The following is a 15933-nucleotide window of genomic DNA, read 5'->3' on the forward strand; positions in this document are numbered from 1 at the left end:
ATAAATCAAATAAATGCTGTCAGAATCTTGTTGAAGTCCTTAAATCAGATTATTTTAAAAAGTTGGATTACTTCTGTAGCTGTTTTAAAGTTGAAATGCCTTCTAGTACCAGTGGCTTGCATTTTTTAATTATTTGTGAAATGACTCATTGCCTTCCTTCTGCACAATACGGATTCTGTTCAGCCCATCAAACCTGCGCCGATTTTAAAAAAAAACCCACCCAGGCCGTATCTTTGTAACCCCTTGTATTTACCCTGCCCCCAGTACTAATGTATCATGGTCAAGCTACTTAACCTGCACATCTTTGGACTGTAGGAGGAAACAAGAGCATCTGGAGAAAGGAAGGAAACACACACGCAGCCACACACACACATACACACACATAGATAGTCACCCAAGGCTGGCATTGATCCCAGATCCCTGACGCTGTGAGGCTGCAGTGCTACTATTCTGCCACCATGCCACCCTCGGGGCACTCTTCCCACCTGGAAGCACCTAGCCCTAAAACGTTGTTGCGCAAATTATTGAATGATTGCCACAGGAGGCCAGTCGACCTATCATGTCTACGTTGGCCATCTGAATGACCAATGACCACCACCCCCAACCTATTTTCCAAGTAGCCCTACAAATCCTTCTCTTCTAAAAAAAATCTAATTTTCTTTTGAAAGACTTCTATTGAGTCTGCCTCCACCACACTTGAATGGCATGCATTCCAGATCCAAACATAGCTTGGCAGTGAGCCCAATGTCTTGTCAAATTTCATTTGTTCCCTTTTGATCTTGAGATTGACAAGTGCAGTAGTTTTAAAAATTATTTTTGTGGGATGTGGCCTCACTGGCTGTGCCAGCATTATTATTTCTCACCCCTAATTGCCCTTGAAAATGCAGTGGTGAATTCCCACCTTGAACCACTGCAGTCAATGGGGTATAGGTACACCCACAATGCTGCTAGGGTGTAGGAAAGACAAATTCCAATGCAGGATGGTGGGTGGCTTGGAGGGGAACTTGCAGAGGTGGTAGTGTTCCCATGTATTTGCTGCCCCTGTTCTTCTAGCTGTTGGAGGTTTTGGGTTTGGAACGTGCTGCTGAAGGAGCGTTAGTGAGCTCCTACAGTGCATCTTGTAGGAGGGGAGTTACCGACTGCAGAATTTTCAGCCCCTGACAATCTCTTGTAACCACAGTAATTTTATGGCTGGTCCAATTCTGTTTCCGATCAGTGGTAACCCCCAGGATGTTGATGGGGAATTCAGCAATGTTAATACCATTTGAGGTCAAGGGGCACTGGTTGGGTTCTCTCTTGTTGGAGATGGTCATTGCCTGGCACTTGTGTGACATGAATCGTACTTGTCACTTAGTAGTCCAAGCCTGAACGTTGTCCAGGTGCATATGGAATGGACTACTTCACTGAAGCCTCCGGAGCTCTGCATCAACAGATTCAGACATGGCTGTCAAAGTTGCTGGGCCTGTCTCTGGTACAGAGATTGTGAGCAGCATTTTGCTGTGCTAATGTTTCAGGTCGATGACCTATTGCCAGAACTTGATTTTCAATTCTTTTAAAATTGATTCCCATATTAGTTTAATTCTATAATCTGTTAATAAATTTAAAAGTGAAATAGTGATTTGTTGATTTATTCTTCGCTCCATTTGATAGTGTTAGCAGCAGCTTATCTTCAATACAAACCCTGGTTTCAGTTCACAGCATTTAGCTCTACAACTGAACTTTATTAACTTCTATTCACATGCCCAGATTTTGTTATTTTGGGTCCTGTAATGTTTTGATTAAAGCAGTTTAACTGTATGCAAACATGTTTATATTTTTTCAGTTTAGACTCCATGTAATTGCATTTGCTACTTCCACGGAAACAATAGGGCAATGATTAAGAAGCGTGAGGGCCGTGTGAAGGACTGATTCTGCTATGGAGTTCATTCTTAGTGTCCAGTGATCCCTGCTGGGGGAAAGGAAGGGAAAGGTGTATGCTTGTCTGTTTAAGCCAGGTGAGGTGGGATATGGGAAAGAAAATTAGTTACACCAACTTTGGCATCTCTGAGGTTAGTGAAATGTTAATGCTGATCCTGAGTGAACCTCAAATGTAGAATCTGAGTGGTGAAAAGGGCAGCTGTCAAATGGTGGCTATGTCTATTCTGCTAATTGATACAACTGAACAAATAGAATTTACGCTTTGCTTCAAATTTAAGTGAGATTCTCATCACTTTTTCCACTTCCACAGGCTGGAAGTCCATTCCGTGAACCTCTGATAAAGTTTCTAACACGATACCCAGCGCAAACTGTTGAGCTTTTTATGATGGAGGCCACTTTGAATGATCCTCAGTGGAGCAGAATGTTCATGGTAATGCTCATTAACCCTTTGGAGACCTGCTTTTTTTCAAATCATAGCTCCAGTAAAGTAGGTTATAGTGGCGGGATGCTGTTGGCTCCTTTTAGTTGTGACCATTGCATTTAAAAATATGGAACATGCCATTGTATTAATTTCATTGATATGATGGAAGCCGGGCTGATGTTGTTTGAAGAGCTACTTAACGAAATTGTCACGAAATTCAACAATCCTGTGTTCTGAGACAAATTCTCTTACTGGTTTGCTTGCTTTCCAGAGTTTTTTGAAGCACAAAGATGCAAAGCCTCTCCGCGACGTGCTGGCTGCCACACCAGGCCGCTTTGTCAACCTACTGTTTCCTGGGGCACAGACCACCGTCAGGCCAGGTTCTCCCAGTACCAGTACCATTCGGTTAGACCTCCAGTTCCAAGCCATCAAGGTGAGTACCTCTGCCCAGTTAATAGACACTTGTGCTGCTACAGCCCCAAGTTCTTCTTTTACATTTTACAGAATTGAAGTAGTGGACATCAGCGGATAAAAGTTTAAAGTGATTACTCAAGTGCAGCCACTGGGTATACGTTAATTCGTTCATGTGCGTTGTTACTGAAGGCAGGTCCTTGGCTCATTATCTGCTGATGCTACGTCCTGAGCTGTTTTCTTACAGCTTTTGTCAATGTTGGCTTGCCATTGCCTTCCTCTCAGGGTCAAGGGAAGAAGACAAGCCCTAAATCTACCTATTGGAATGGGACTTGAACCCACGCTGCTGGCATTATACAGCGCCACATGCTAGCCATCTAACCAAGTGAGCCAAATGGTTCTTGGTGAAGTCATAGCTGGAGTACTGTGCACAGTTCTGGTCACCATGTTATAGGAAGGATGTGATTGCACTGGAAGGGATGCAGAGGCCATACACCAGGATAAGACATTTAAGTTATGAAGAGAGATTTGTTGGAGCAGAGAAGACTAGGGTAGTGACCTGATCCCCTGAGTTGAAGGATGAGTCACAAGGGATCACAAGTTCAAGCTGAGGGACAGGAGGCTGCCTGGGAGGGTGGTGGAGGTGGGATGTCTTGCATCTTTTAAAAAGTACCTGGATGAGTACTTGGCACGTCACAACATTGGACCAAGTGCCAGTAAATGGGATTAGGTCGGTAGGTCAGATGCTTCTCGTATCAGTGCAGACTCGATGGGCTAAAGGGTCTCTTCTGCACTGTGATTCTGTACTCATTTCAGAAAAGACTGAGTTCTGGCTTGATAAAGCCTTCATAATTCTTCCATTAAACTACTGATTATTACATTGCTGTTTGTGGGAGCTTACTGTGTGTGAATTTTTTGCTGTGTTTCCTTCATTACAATAGTCACCACATTTCTTCACAATGTATTTAATTGACAGTAAAATAGCTTGGAACATTCTGATAATGTGAAAGGTGTTCCATAATTGTAAGCTGTTTCAATCCTAAAACGTCCCAGTTTGGAACCAAAACCAAACTTGAGATTTTGGTTTCCTGCGGCAGAGACCTATTCTCTTCTGCTGCTGCTGCTGCTGCTGCTGCTGCTTCTCTCTTCCATTGTAAATCATCACTGTTTCATACACTGTGTTATGGCCACCATTCAAAGATTGTCACCTGGCCTGCTATCTCTATCACTGCACCAACTGACTGGCACTCGGATTTATCTGGAGATTAAATATGACATGGAATGGGCTGGAACCTGCACTGCCTAAAGGCTGTACCATTCATCCTCATTAAGAAACTAAGCTAGACATGCTTTCGTAAATGCCATTTTGGCTTGGAATTAACTCATGACGAGCAAGTACTTGTGTTACAGGAAGCAGTTCCTGTAATTTATGTGGGTAGGTTGTCTTTTATTCTTTGAGTAGCTCAGTTACTTCTAAATAGTTTAAGCCCACCGCAAAAGCAAGTAAATTGGTGCCAGTTCAGTAAAAGTTATTAAATCTAAAGCTTTAGAGTTTGATTCACAAAATTGAATTTTGAGTCGTCACTTTTTAAAGAACCCAGGCTACAAATTTCAGTTGTGCCGCAACCCCAAGAGTGGCATTCAGTTGAGCTTGACATGGCCATCTTTGGAAGGTATAAGTGGGAGATTGGCGTGATGTGAGATAGAAACATTGGTGCTATGTGGTAGGGCTTTCAGCCCTTCGAGCGTCTTCATGATTTTAATCGGACAGAGCTCAGGATTCATCGGTCAATTTTTTTAATTGTGTAGCATTGCAGCAGTTGAGAGGTGTATTACCCACTGCCCAATCCCATTTTCCTCTATTGCTCAGATTGAGTGGCAAGAATTTTTTTTTTTAGATTGGCTCATTTACTGTGGTCCTATTTTGTTCAATAGATAATCAGCATCATAGTGAAGAACGATGGGAACTGGTTGTCTGGCCAGCCTCAGCTAGTGAGCCACTTACGACGGGTATGGGTGAGCGATGCTTTCCAGGAGCGACACCGTAAGGAAAGCATGGTTGCCACTCACTGGAAGGAACCGAAACTCCTTGCATTTTGCCTACTGAATTATTGCAAGTATGTAACTTTTCTTAAAAAAGAGAGATTGGCTTACTGTATTTGCTAAAGGGAGTGCAGTTAAAGACATAATTTCATTTCCTTATAAATTTCTTGCACTTGAAATATTTCTTCACAACCAAAGTCTTTGTAAAAATATTCTCCTATGGATCTGTGTCTAATCGAAGCATGAGCTATGAGATTTCAAGTGTTGTTGTAATTCAGACATAAAATTACAGTATTTATTGATTTATTTTTATTGTGTTGTGTGCCTATTGCATTTTTTCATAGGTACACTTTTGTTGGAATTTATTTAATAATCATAGAATCCAAACAGTATAGCAGGAGACCATTCAGCCCATATTGTCTGTGCTAGCCCTTGATCAATCAGTCTCATTCCTCCTGCTCGTTTTCCCCAGAGCTCTGCAGGTTTTTCCTTTAAGAATTTGCTTCCAACTCCTTTTCAGACGATGAGTTCCTGATCGTCAGAACATAATACAAAAGAATGTTCCTAACTTTCCCTCTAGGTCTTTTGCCAATTAACTTGAGTCTGTGTCCTGTGCTTACTGATTCTTCTGTCAATGGAAACAGTTCCTCCCTATTTGCTCTTGTCAAAACCCTTCATTAATCAAATTGTGTCTAACAATTTGGAATAAAAAAAGCTTTGTGAATGCTTAAGTGCTCATTCAGTGTCTCTTGGAGATTCATTTGAGGTTACAGCTGAACTTACTGTTAACTGATTAGACTAAGCTCAGATAAAGTTAAAATTTTGTTTGTAAAAGTAACTGATCTGTGAATATTAATATTCTTTCAGGCGGAATTACGCTGAGATTGAGTTGCTGTTTCAGCTGCTTCGCGCGTTTACTGGGCGTTTCCTAAGCAATATGACCTTTCTGAAGGAGTACATGGAAGAAGAGATCCCAAAGAATTACAGTGTGGTACAGAAGCGTGCCCTGTTCTTCCGATTCGTGGAGTTTTATGATCCAAACTTTGGGGATGAACTTAAAGCCAAGGTGATGGTAGTGCATTGTAGAAATACGCTGGTTGGCACATTGCACTTCCTGCAGATGTACCTTAAGCACCTAGTGTCGTTCATGTCTTGGTAAATAAATATTTAATTTGCAGGAAATGCCAGAACCAAATAAACCGTAGGCAACTGAATCCTAGAATTCTACCGTTCAAAAGGAGGCCATTTGGCCCTTTGTCTTTATGTCGACCCTTTGGAACTGTCCAATTAATTGCATTCCTATCACCCTCCTCTGCATTACCATTGACCAGAAACTGAACTGGACTAGCCATGTAAATACCGTGGCTACCAGGGTAGGTCAAAGCTGAACTCATTTCTCGACTTCCCAAAGCCTGTCCACCATCTATAGGGAATAAGTCAGGAGTTTGATGGAATACTCCCCACTTGCCTAAATGAGTGCAGCTCCAACAACACTCAAGTAGCTCGACACTATCCAGGACGAAGCAGCCTGTTTGATTTCTACCCTTTCCACAAACATTCAGTTTCTACACCACCGACAAACAGTGGCAGCTGTGTGTGCTGTCTACAAGCTCCACTGCAGGAACTCAAGAAGGTGCCTTACGCAGCACAGTCCAAACCCACGACCACTACCACCTAGAGTATAAGGGCAGCGGATACCTGGGAACACTACCACCTGGAGGTTCCCCTTCAAGCCACTCATCATCCTGACAGCACTATGGACTCAGGATGGCTCAGGGACTGCAGCAGTTTAAGAAGGCAGCTCACCACCACCACTTTGAGGGGAACTAGGGATGGGCAATGAATGCTGGCCTAGCTGGTGACCCCTACATCCTGTAAAACATGATGGGGAAAATAAAACTTCCTCTGATTTCTTTCCCCATAGGCTTACAATTTTCTTCCATTCATATATTTATCCAATTCCTTTTCAAAATTTACGATTCAATTTGCTTTCAGACGGTGAATTCTAGATCACGACAGCTAACCTTTTTCAAAAAAAAAGCAAAGTCTCCTTGCCTCGCCTCGCCTCACCTCTGGTTCTTTTGTCAGTTACCTTTAAACCCATCTCTAGAAATTGGTGTCCTGTCTTCAGCTTGCACTATGGTGGCAGGTGCTTGACTTTTTTTTAATGGCAAGGTTAATTCATTCGAGAAGAGAAAATTTCCTGGGGTTATACACTGTTGTTATCATTGCTCATCAGATCAGAGCAGCTTTGAAGGTGCAATTAAAACCCTGATCCATTTGGGATATAATCACTTCAGATATCATGTAATTCATTTGTTGCTGGGCCCAGGCATTTCAAAGCCTCTAAGCCAGTGTTGAGTGTGTTTTATTGTAGCTGTTGCACCCATCATTCTCCAGATTGATTAGCCATTATAGTATAACTGTAATGGGAAAATGTAGCAGTGTCTTTCTAGATGTAATGTATTTGTGCACTTAATCTATTTCTGCTGTGATTGCTAATGATGGATGAATGGATTTAATTTTTAGGTGTTTTATGTTTTAATCATTAAAATGTCTGACTTGTAAATATCAAAAAATGGGCCTAAAGCAGACCAAAGCAGTGGCGGAAATTCAGCTGCAGCAGTGTAATAAGTTATGTTCTTATTTGGAGCTGCAATTAAACAAGAATTCACAAATTAGAAAGGAAACAAACTACTGAATATTTGCTTGCAGTTTTATTTGCTGCTTGTCATCCATTATCTGTGACCTTGCATGTGGTTCAGTAGCTGCCAGCAGAAATACGTCAGTTACAGAAGATGCTTACTAAAATTAGTGGCATTCCTCAGCCAGATGAACCTTTTGATGGATGCAGTTTTTGGTGCACAGCCATCCCTGGTTCCTGTGATCTGATGTATTCCTCTTGTACAATAACATACTTTTGCCTATCATTATGACAGATCTACCTGTTCACAAAAAAGCTTGAATTTAACATAGGATCCCGACAGAGCGGAAGGAGGCAATTTGGCCTATCGAGCCTGCAACAACAACAATCCCACCCAGGCTCTATCCCCTTAACCCCACGTATTTACCCTGCTAGTCCCCCTGACACTAAAGGGAATCCCACCCAAGCTGTATCCCCTTAACCCTGTGTATTTATCCTGCTAGTTCCCCTGACACTAAGGGGCAATTTATCGTGACTAATCAACCTCACCCGCACATCTTTGGAGCATGGGAAGAAACTGGAGCACCCAGAGGAAACCCACACAGATGCAGGGAGGAGGCCGGAATTGGACCTGGGTCCCTGATGCTGAGACAGCATTTTTAACTTCAATTTCAACTTTTTAATTTTGTCAGTTCTTTTAAACATTGCTGAAATTTTGAGGTGTTGCACACATAAGAGTTAATGTTCCACCTTCAGAACTGTAAGTAACGACACCGTATAATGCACTATCTATGCGCTGTGTATCAAAGGACCTGCACAGCCATAATAGGTCGAATGGCCTCCTGTGTGATATCATTCTGAGATTCTGTGAACACTGAGGCACTTCATATTTTCAAGGGTATGCATCGAAAAGTATACCTTGTGTGATTTGCTGATGATGTATGCTGTTGTGTTTCTGTTTAGGCTCTGCAGCACATATTGATCCCCGCTTTCCAGTACAGCTTTGACAAAGGCGAAGGGGAGCAATTGTTAGGGCCACCTAACCCCGAGGGAGATAACCCTGAAAGCATCACAAGTGTGTTCATTACCAAGGTATTGCTGATGGCAAACTTGTTGTTTGTAAATGCATGCTATAAGTTTGTGCATTTGTTCTTTGCTGTGTTAGTTTGGTAATTGGCTTAACTCTTCATAGATTATTCAGCAGTTTGAAAGTGTGATTATGCTTCATTGTGACTTCAAATGTAGTCCCACCTGTGGCAACTCATAAATCATTTCTGCTTTTAACAAGAAAACGATATTAGATGGTAAATATTAATAATTCAGATATCTCCACAATTTAAGGTGTTCCTGGCAATGATCTCTGCACCCTTTTCGAGGATTCAAGATGCTCACAGCTTTTACATAATTTATTTTGTGCGAATGTATTTTGTTTTGGGTAATTGCAGCTACTGACGTTGTGTAGAAGAATAGAAAGATTACCCTGGCTTTTAGAAGCATTTTTACGATGTTGCAGTCGTGGTTCCTGTAGAATCTTCAGCACAGAAGGAAGCCAATTAGCCCATCATGCCTGGGCCATCATTTTGAAAGAATTATCCAACTAGTCGCGCTCTGCTTTTTCATCATAGCCATGCGCATTTTTCCTCTACAAACATATCTCCAGTTCCCTTTTCACGGGTGTGATTGAATCTGCTTCCACTGCCCTTTTCGGGCAATGCATCATAGATCATAGCTCTTATGTTTTTTAAAAAAACTTCTTGCTATTTAAAAAATACCTTTTTCATTTTACTTTTTTTTTAAAAAGTAAGAAGTAATTCTCACTTCATCTCCCCTTTGGTTCTTTGTCCAGAACTTCAAGCCTGTACTTATGAATTGATTTGTTAATCAGTACGCCTATTAATCTTTTTCTCAGGTACTGGACCCAGAGAAGCACGCTGAAATGTTAGACGCTTTGAGGATTTACTTGCTGCAGTTTGCAACTCTTCTTGTTGAGCATGCGCCTCATCACATCCACGACAACAATAAAAATCGGAACAGTAAGCTGAGACGCCTGATGACGTTTGCCTGGCCTTGCTTACTTTCCAAGACTTGTGTGGATCCGGCCTGCAAATACAGTGGCCACTTGCTGCTGGCCCACATCATAGCCAAATTTGCAATCCATAAAAAAATTGTCTTGCAGGTAGGCCTTGCATTATAAACCCTTTAATCCCATACAGCTTTTTATGTAAGTGTAACCCTGAATATCTGATTTTAATTGAGAAGGTGTTGGCCGTATCTACTAACAGTGAAACCTGAATAAATGGACATCTTGTTTGGAGATGTGAAATGTATAAGGAGAGGCGCTTTGTGACCCATGGACTTGCAACAAAAAACGAATTATGGGCAGCCTTCCAATACATTGAACCCTTCTTATGACATGAAGCCTGTTGCAAATTTGCTCTCTCCCCAACTCTCTCCAAGTCAAATTAACGAGAGCTCCCCCATATGATCTTTGTGTCCTGCCACCCCCATTAAAACTCTTGGGTCAGTGCATGCCAGTTAATGCAAAGTTCAGTGAGTTTTACAAAAGAAACAATCTTTGTGAAGTGGCAAACAGTTACCCAGTACGAGAAGCACTAACTCTGGAATCAAATGCTTGTACAACTCACTTCAGGAGCTCGAGTGGTTTCTTTGAATCTATGGAAGCTGTGTAAAGATTCTTTTTTATATATATAATAAAGACAATGACCATTTTGAAAATAAGGACACCTACAAAAAATAAGACAAGTGATGTCAGTGAATAAGATGTCTGTGGTTCCCAGGTTTCACTGCATATCTGTGTAGAGTGATCCACCCAACTAATTTTTTTTCAGCTGAGCAAAATTGGATTGAACTATTATCCATTTTCCAAATCTTTTGCTGTGTTTGTCACTTTTTTATTTCCAGACTTGGAAGCAAAGACTAAAGATAGGGCAAACTAGATATTTTGGTTTTGCTGTCTGGAACACCAATTCAACAACTGTTATATAAAACTGCACAAGTCCAGCGATGCCATGGTGACTAATGCCTGTGTAACTGGTGTTGAGCTATTAACAAAAGCTCTTAAGTTTGTTTCTGTTTGAATCAGGATGACTTCTACATGCAGATGTGTAATGTCAGAATTTTGTTAATAATGTTCTGCCAGTTGTAAGTAGTACTGGGGGAAGAAACTCTGGTAATTTAGCTAATTGGCTCCAGGTTGCATCTCACACTGTTCTGAGACAGCAGATTGTGGGTTCAAGTCTCACTCCAGGCTTTGAGCATATGATCCAAGCAGGTATATCAGTGAAGTATTGAGATGTACTTCATTGTGGTGGAGTGTCTGTTTTCTTTTCAGATCTGACATTGGACTGGATTCCTCTGTGACTGTTCAAGCTGATGTAGGGAATCCCTTGACAATATTCCATGAAAACTGTTGATGTTCTCCTGCACATCTTGGCTGACATTTATCCTCAATTGATGCTTCTATAAAAGGACCTTCTGGTCTCTTACCTTATTATTGTTTGTAGGAACTTACTGTGTGCAAAATTGGCTGTCACGTTTGTCAACAAACAGCAGCAGTTAAACTTGAGATATACTTCATTGGCTGTGGAGTACTTTGGGGAATCCTTAGGTTGGGTGGCACCAGGGACCCGGGTTTGATTCCGGCCTTGGATAACTGCCTGTGTGTAGTTTGCACATTTTCACCGTGTCTGTGTGGGTTTCCTCCCGGATGCTTCGGTTTTCCTCCCACACTCCAAAGATGTGTGGGTTAGGTGGATTGGCTGTCCTAAATTGCCTCTTACTGTCAGGGGAATTAGTAGGATTAATACTTGGGGTTACAGGAATAGGGTCTGGGTGAGATTGTTGTTGGTGCAGGCTCGATGGGCCAAATGGCCTCCCTCTGTACTGTAGGGATTCTATGATTCAAAGGCGCCACGTTCTTTCTGAGACATTTTGTTTGGTTCTGAAAGTTCTAATAAATTGGGCATGCTTCTCAAGGTGGAATTTTACCTTAAGTACCCATGTAAAAGCAGGAAAATAAATTGGTCAATGCTCCTATACCTTGCTACACAGGCAAGATAAAAACAGAAAGGACTTGCATGTTGGTGAGGCATAGGCTGGGGTTCTCATAAGCTTGGTCAAAGAGAGCTTTTAAAGCGTGTCTTAAGGAAGGCAATATATATCATTTTAAGATGACATTAACATATTTAGCTTAAGCATTTCTAAGTTAAGTTTTTGATCTCTCGATTTTGCGCAGGTTTTCCTCAGTCTGCTTAAAGCCCATGCTATGGAAGCTCGACTGGTAGTCAGGCAAGCGATGGCCATTTTGACTCCTGCTGTCCCTGCTCGGATGGAAGATGGGCATCAAATGCTGACACACTGGACAAGAAAAATCATTGTGGAAGAAGGACATACAGTGCCTCAGTTGGTCCACATCTTGCATCTCATTGTTCAACATTTCAAGGTAAGATCCTGTTACAAGAACAATAAAATTAACCACTATCTTTTAGCAAACAACCTCAAATTAAAATGCGTACTTAAAATGAGCCATACCAGGGAGGAAAAAGGTACCTTTGGACCTCGTGGCTTCCAAAGCTCCCTACCACTTGTATTGACATCTGGTGTAGACTAATTGATAAAGATTGATTGCTGCGATTAGTCAACAGTGTTATTATGCAATTACCAGGAGAATAGAAGGCAAAAAAGATGGTCTTTTTTCATTGATGATGTCACTGTCTGGAAGCAGTTGGATCATTTGTTTATACGCTAATTCTGTTGGCTGTCCTCTGGCCGAAAGACAAGTTGTCATATACAGTTATTTATCATGGTTTGAAGGAAATAGAATTGCCAAACAATCAGAAACTAACCTCAAAACCTGAAGGACAGGTCAGTGAGAGAGAGAGAGCAAATAGGAAGGACAATGGATTCCTTCCTAAAGCTGGCATTTCAAAGAATTAGATAATTTGTGGTCTTTCTACAGCATTTACTGATGTTTTGCGAAAGGCTTGTCATTTTGCATCAGCACTTTGTAACATTGCTCGACATGAAGTAGCCTGGGCAAAGGTTAAAGTAATAGAGAAAAAGCTCTTTGTTATATGAAAGATGCATCTGTCTGGGTTGAGCGAAGATTTTTTGGATTAACCCTCTTGCATTTCACCTTCAAGGTGTATCCTATTGTTTGAACCCATCAGTTTAATTCTTCCTTTTCTTCCACTCTGAATTGTCCAGTGTCCATGATATAAAAACGACTTGACAAAATGAAGTTTTTGGATCAAAAAGAAGCCAAATCTGATATGAATATTTACCAGAAGGTGCATTACGTGTATTGCAATAATTGACATATGAGTATTATTAAGATGTCAGCAAAATCGTGTCATCGATACACAGTATTTTACAGGAGGCAATGATGGAATCCACCTTCTCATTTAGAGGCAGTTTCACTTTAAATACTGTGTTTTGCGTATTCGGTAATACTATTGAGGACAATGTTTCTCTCCAGGTGTACTTCCCGGTGAGACATCATCTTGTGCAACACATGGTTAGTGCCATGCAGCGACTAGGCTTCACCCCAAGTGTCACCATTGAACAGAGGAAGTTAGCTGTAGATCTGGCTGAAGTTGTCATTAAGTGGGAACTACAGCGAATCAAAGACCAGCAGGTAAAATGATATATTTAGCGTATAATCTCATCTCAAATGCCCAACATTTGGACATTTTTAACATGGAATTAAAAATTTATTTTAAATTTAAATTTTTAACATAATCTTGTACTAGATTAAAGTCATGGGTTTTTTTTGTCTTAAGATGGATAGTTTTGCTTAAATTGAGCTGTGTAAAGCTAGATTCCAAAAATGCAGCACTATTTACTTCCAAATGCATCATTACCAGAGTGTTGTCAATATTTAAGGGTTCCTCCTTTTATTTGTCACGCAACTTGTGCGGGTTGGGTTGATTGGCCATGCTTAGTGCCGTAAGATGCGTAGATTAGAGGGATTAGTGGGTAAACATGTAGGGATATAGGGGTAGAGCCTGGGTGGGATTGTGGTCAGTGCAGCCCTGTCCCTGTGCTGTAGGGATTCAATGAACTTGAGAGCAAGGAGCAATTGGCAGCTTTGGATTTGAATTCTCAAGTTAAGAATTATGCATTTATGTACGTGTAAGTTCGATTAACGTTTTCATTATCAATGAAGGAGATTGCCAGCATCTGTCCAAGTTGCTGATGGATCTTACTCTGCATGCCTAGGCACAGAATGAGACATTGTTTTTTAAAAAAGCATTGGTTCCTTTCTTATTTCTGAATTTAGTTTTGTTTTTGTGTGAGGTCTTCACCCAAGAGTAAAATCTAGATTTGCTGCTGATTGTGTCTCTGGTTAAATTTTGATTTAATGGCTACCTTGGCCTTGTGAGTCAGAAGATTTTGGGTTCTGGAGCCCCACTCCCAAGACTTAAACACAAACTCTAGACTGACACTTAGTGCAGAGTGATAAATGCTTCATTGTTGGGAGTCACAGATGAGACTTTAAGTTGAGGCTTCATCTACAGTGTTAGGGAAGAGGGAAAGATCCTAGGGCGTAGTCTGAAGAAGAGCAGGGCAATTTTCACCAGGTACTAACCAATATTTATCCCTCAAAAAAACCTATTATTTGGGCATTTATCTCATTACTGTTGTGCGCAAATAGGTTGCCGTGTTTCTTGTGCCAGTGACAGCAGTGCCAGACTATTTCATTTGTCCATAACACATCGAACTAAAGAAAGGTGCGATGTAAATGGAAGTTTTTCTTGCTATGACTTACACCTGGCATGTAGCCTGACAGTCTATGCGGAAGGAGGTGCATGCAGGTGTGTAAAGACATGGGGTCCATTCATAAAATGTAGGATAACGCTGAATCCCCAAGCATAGAGTACAAGAAGGCTGTTGCTGTGTATGTATTGGCTGCTTTACCACATCAAAAATAAAATATAAATAAGTATGCATCTCAGCTGACCACATATGATCCAAAAGAAGAAAAGGAATCAAAACTCCTTTATTGTGATTGCTGAAATGAGATTTGCTGCTCACATAAATCATATGCTTTATTATGGTTTATTCTTATGCTACTTCACTGAAATATGTTACTATTAATTTTTTAATGTGTTGAATGCTTTCTCATCCCCCACCACCACCCGCCCATGTAGCCGGATTCTGATGCTGATGCGAACAGCAGTGGCGAAGGAACCAGTGCCACCAATGGCAACGTTAGACGAGGTTTATCGGTAGATTCAGCTCAGGATGTGAAACGCTTCAGAACAAACGCTGGAACTGTGAGTACAATCTAGAAATAGAGGTGGGGGCAGTAGAAGGGCTTGCAGTCATTTCTTCATTTCTCCCTCTTTTTCCGTCCACCCTTCAAAATCCATTTCATGTCATTAATCTGGCTGGGAAATTAGATATAGTCGAGTAATGTATTCCCAATGAATGCATTAGCACAGTTTAATTACTGTAAGTTTAGCTGTCCTAGTCGATAGATTAAAGCTTGTTTGTGACTTTGTGAGATGCAAATATTTGAGTTTGTAAGCATGTTGTGGTTTATGTAGTGCAAAATAGCTATTAAAAGCAACGATGGCTGAAGTTCAAAGCAGATAATTAACTGCTTTACCTTGAGCACAGTGTGTAACTGTGAACTAGTTTGCCATCAATCTGTCATGTTTTCACATAATTGAACTATTATGAAAGTGGCAACACTTGATATTAATGTTTAGCATTTTACTCAATGACATAGTTGGTATTTAGCTGAACCTACTCCATTTAATGTTGCCTTTCTTTGTTTTCAGCTAGCATGACTTGTCTACAGAATTCATTCTGCTAGACCTGTGTTGTTAAAGTGGTTGCCGTAATAATGTCATTGGGTGAAAATATTATGGTTCAGTTGGTGATCATCTTCTGACCTAAGCTGCAAAGATTTCCATACTTGATTTTTAATTCTAATGTTAATTTCTGTGGAAGGAAAACGCTTAAAACTGGAATTGCCACAGATCATAGGACACCTATAGTGCAGGTGGAGGCCATTTGACCCATCATGTCTGCACCGACTCTCCAGTAGAGCATCTTACCCAGGTCTTTTCCTTTCACTCCATGTAGTTACCCCACTAATCCCCTGAACTTACACATCTTTGGATGCTAAGGACAATTTAGCATGGCCAGTCAACCTAACCTGCGCATCTTTGGACTGTGGGAGGAAACAAAAGCACCCAGAATTGAACCCGGGTCCCTGGCGCTGTGAGCCAGCAGTGCTTGCCACTGTAGTGCCCATGTGAAATATTTAACAGAAAGCAGAAAATATTCAGCAGGCCCAGCTGCATCTGTGGGGGAGAAAGTGTTTGTTTCAGGTCTGTGTCCCTTCATCAGTAAGAAATCTCATGACACCAGGTTAAAGTCCAACAGGTTTATTTGGTAGCACAAGCTTTCAGACTCACTCCTCCTTCACCTGAAGAAAGAGTGACACTGTGAAAGTTTGCGCCAC

The 15933-nt window shown here is 41.2% G+C and overlaps 1 protein-coding gene across 6 annotated transcripts in view; it reads left to right on the top strand.

Moving 5' to 3' along the window:
• trrap (transformation/transcription domain-associated protein) overlaps window positions 1-15933 on the top strand; it is a 219792-nt gene that overhangs the window by 81916 nt on the left and 121943 nt on the right. For all 6 annotated transcript variants that reach the window (XM_080206827.1, XM_080206829.1, XM_080206830.1 and 3 more), the window contains 9 exons: window positions 2228-2347; window positions 2610-2771; window positions 4685-4866; window positions 5660-5858; window positions 8400-8528; window positions 9346-9612; window positions 11692-11898; window positions 12934-13092; window positions 14609-14734. In XM_080206827.1, coding sequence (XP_080062953.1) covers window positions 2228-2347; window positions 2610-2771; window positions 4685-4866; window positions 5660-5858; window positions 8400-8528; window positions 9346-9612; window positions 11692-11898; window positions 12934-13092; window positions 14609-14734 — 1551 coding nt within the window. The remainder of the gene's footprint in view (window positions 1-2227; window positions 2348-2609; window positions 2772-4684; window positions 4867-5659; window positions 5859-8399; window positions 8529-9345; window positions 9613-11691; window positions 11899-12933; window positions 13093-14608; window positions 14735-15933) is intronic.

The sequence above is a fragment of the Carcharhinus amblyrhynchos genome, chromosome 18 (genome assembly GCF_965287045.1).
Source record: "Carcharhinus amblyrhynchos chromosome 18, sCarAmb.v2.hapA, whole genome shotgun sequence".
Taxonomy (NCBI): Eukaryota; Metazoa; Chordata; class Chondrichthyes; order Carcharhiniformes; family Carcharhinidae; genus Carcharhinus; species Carcharhinus amblyrhynchos.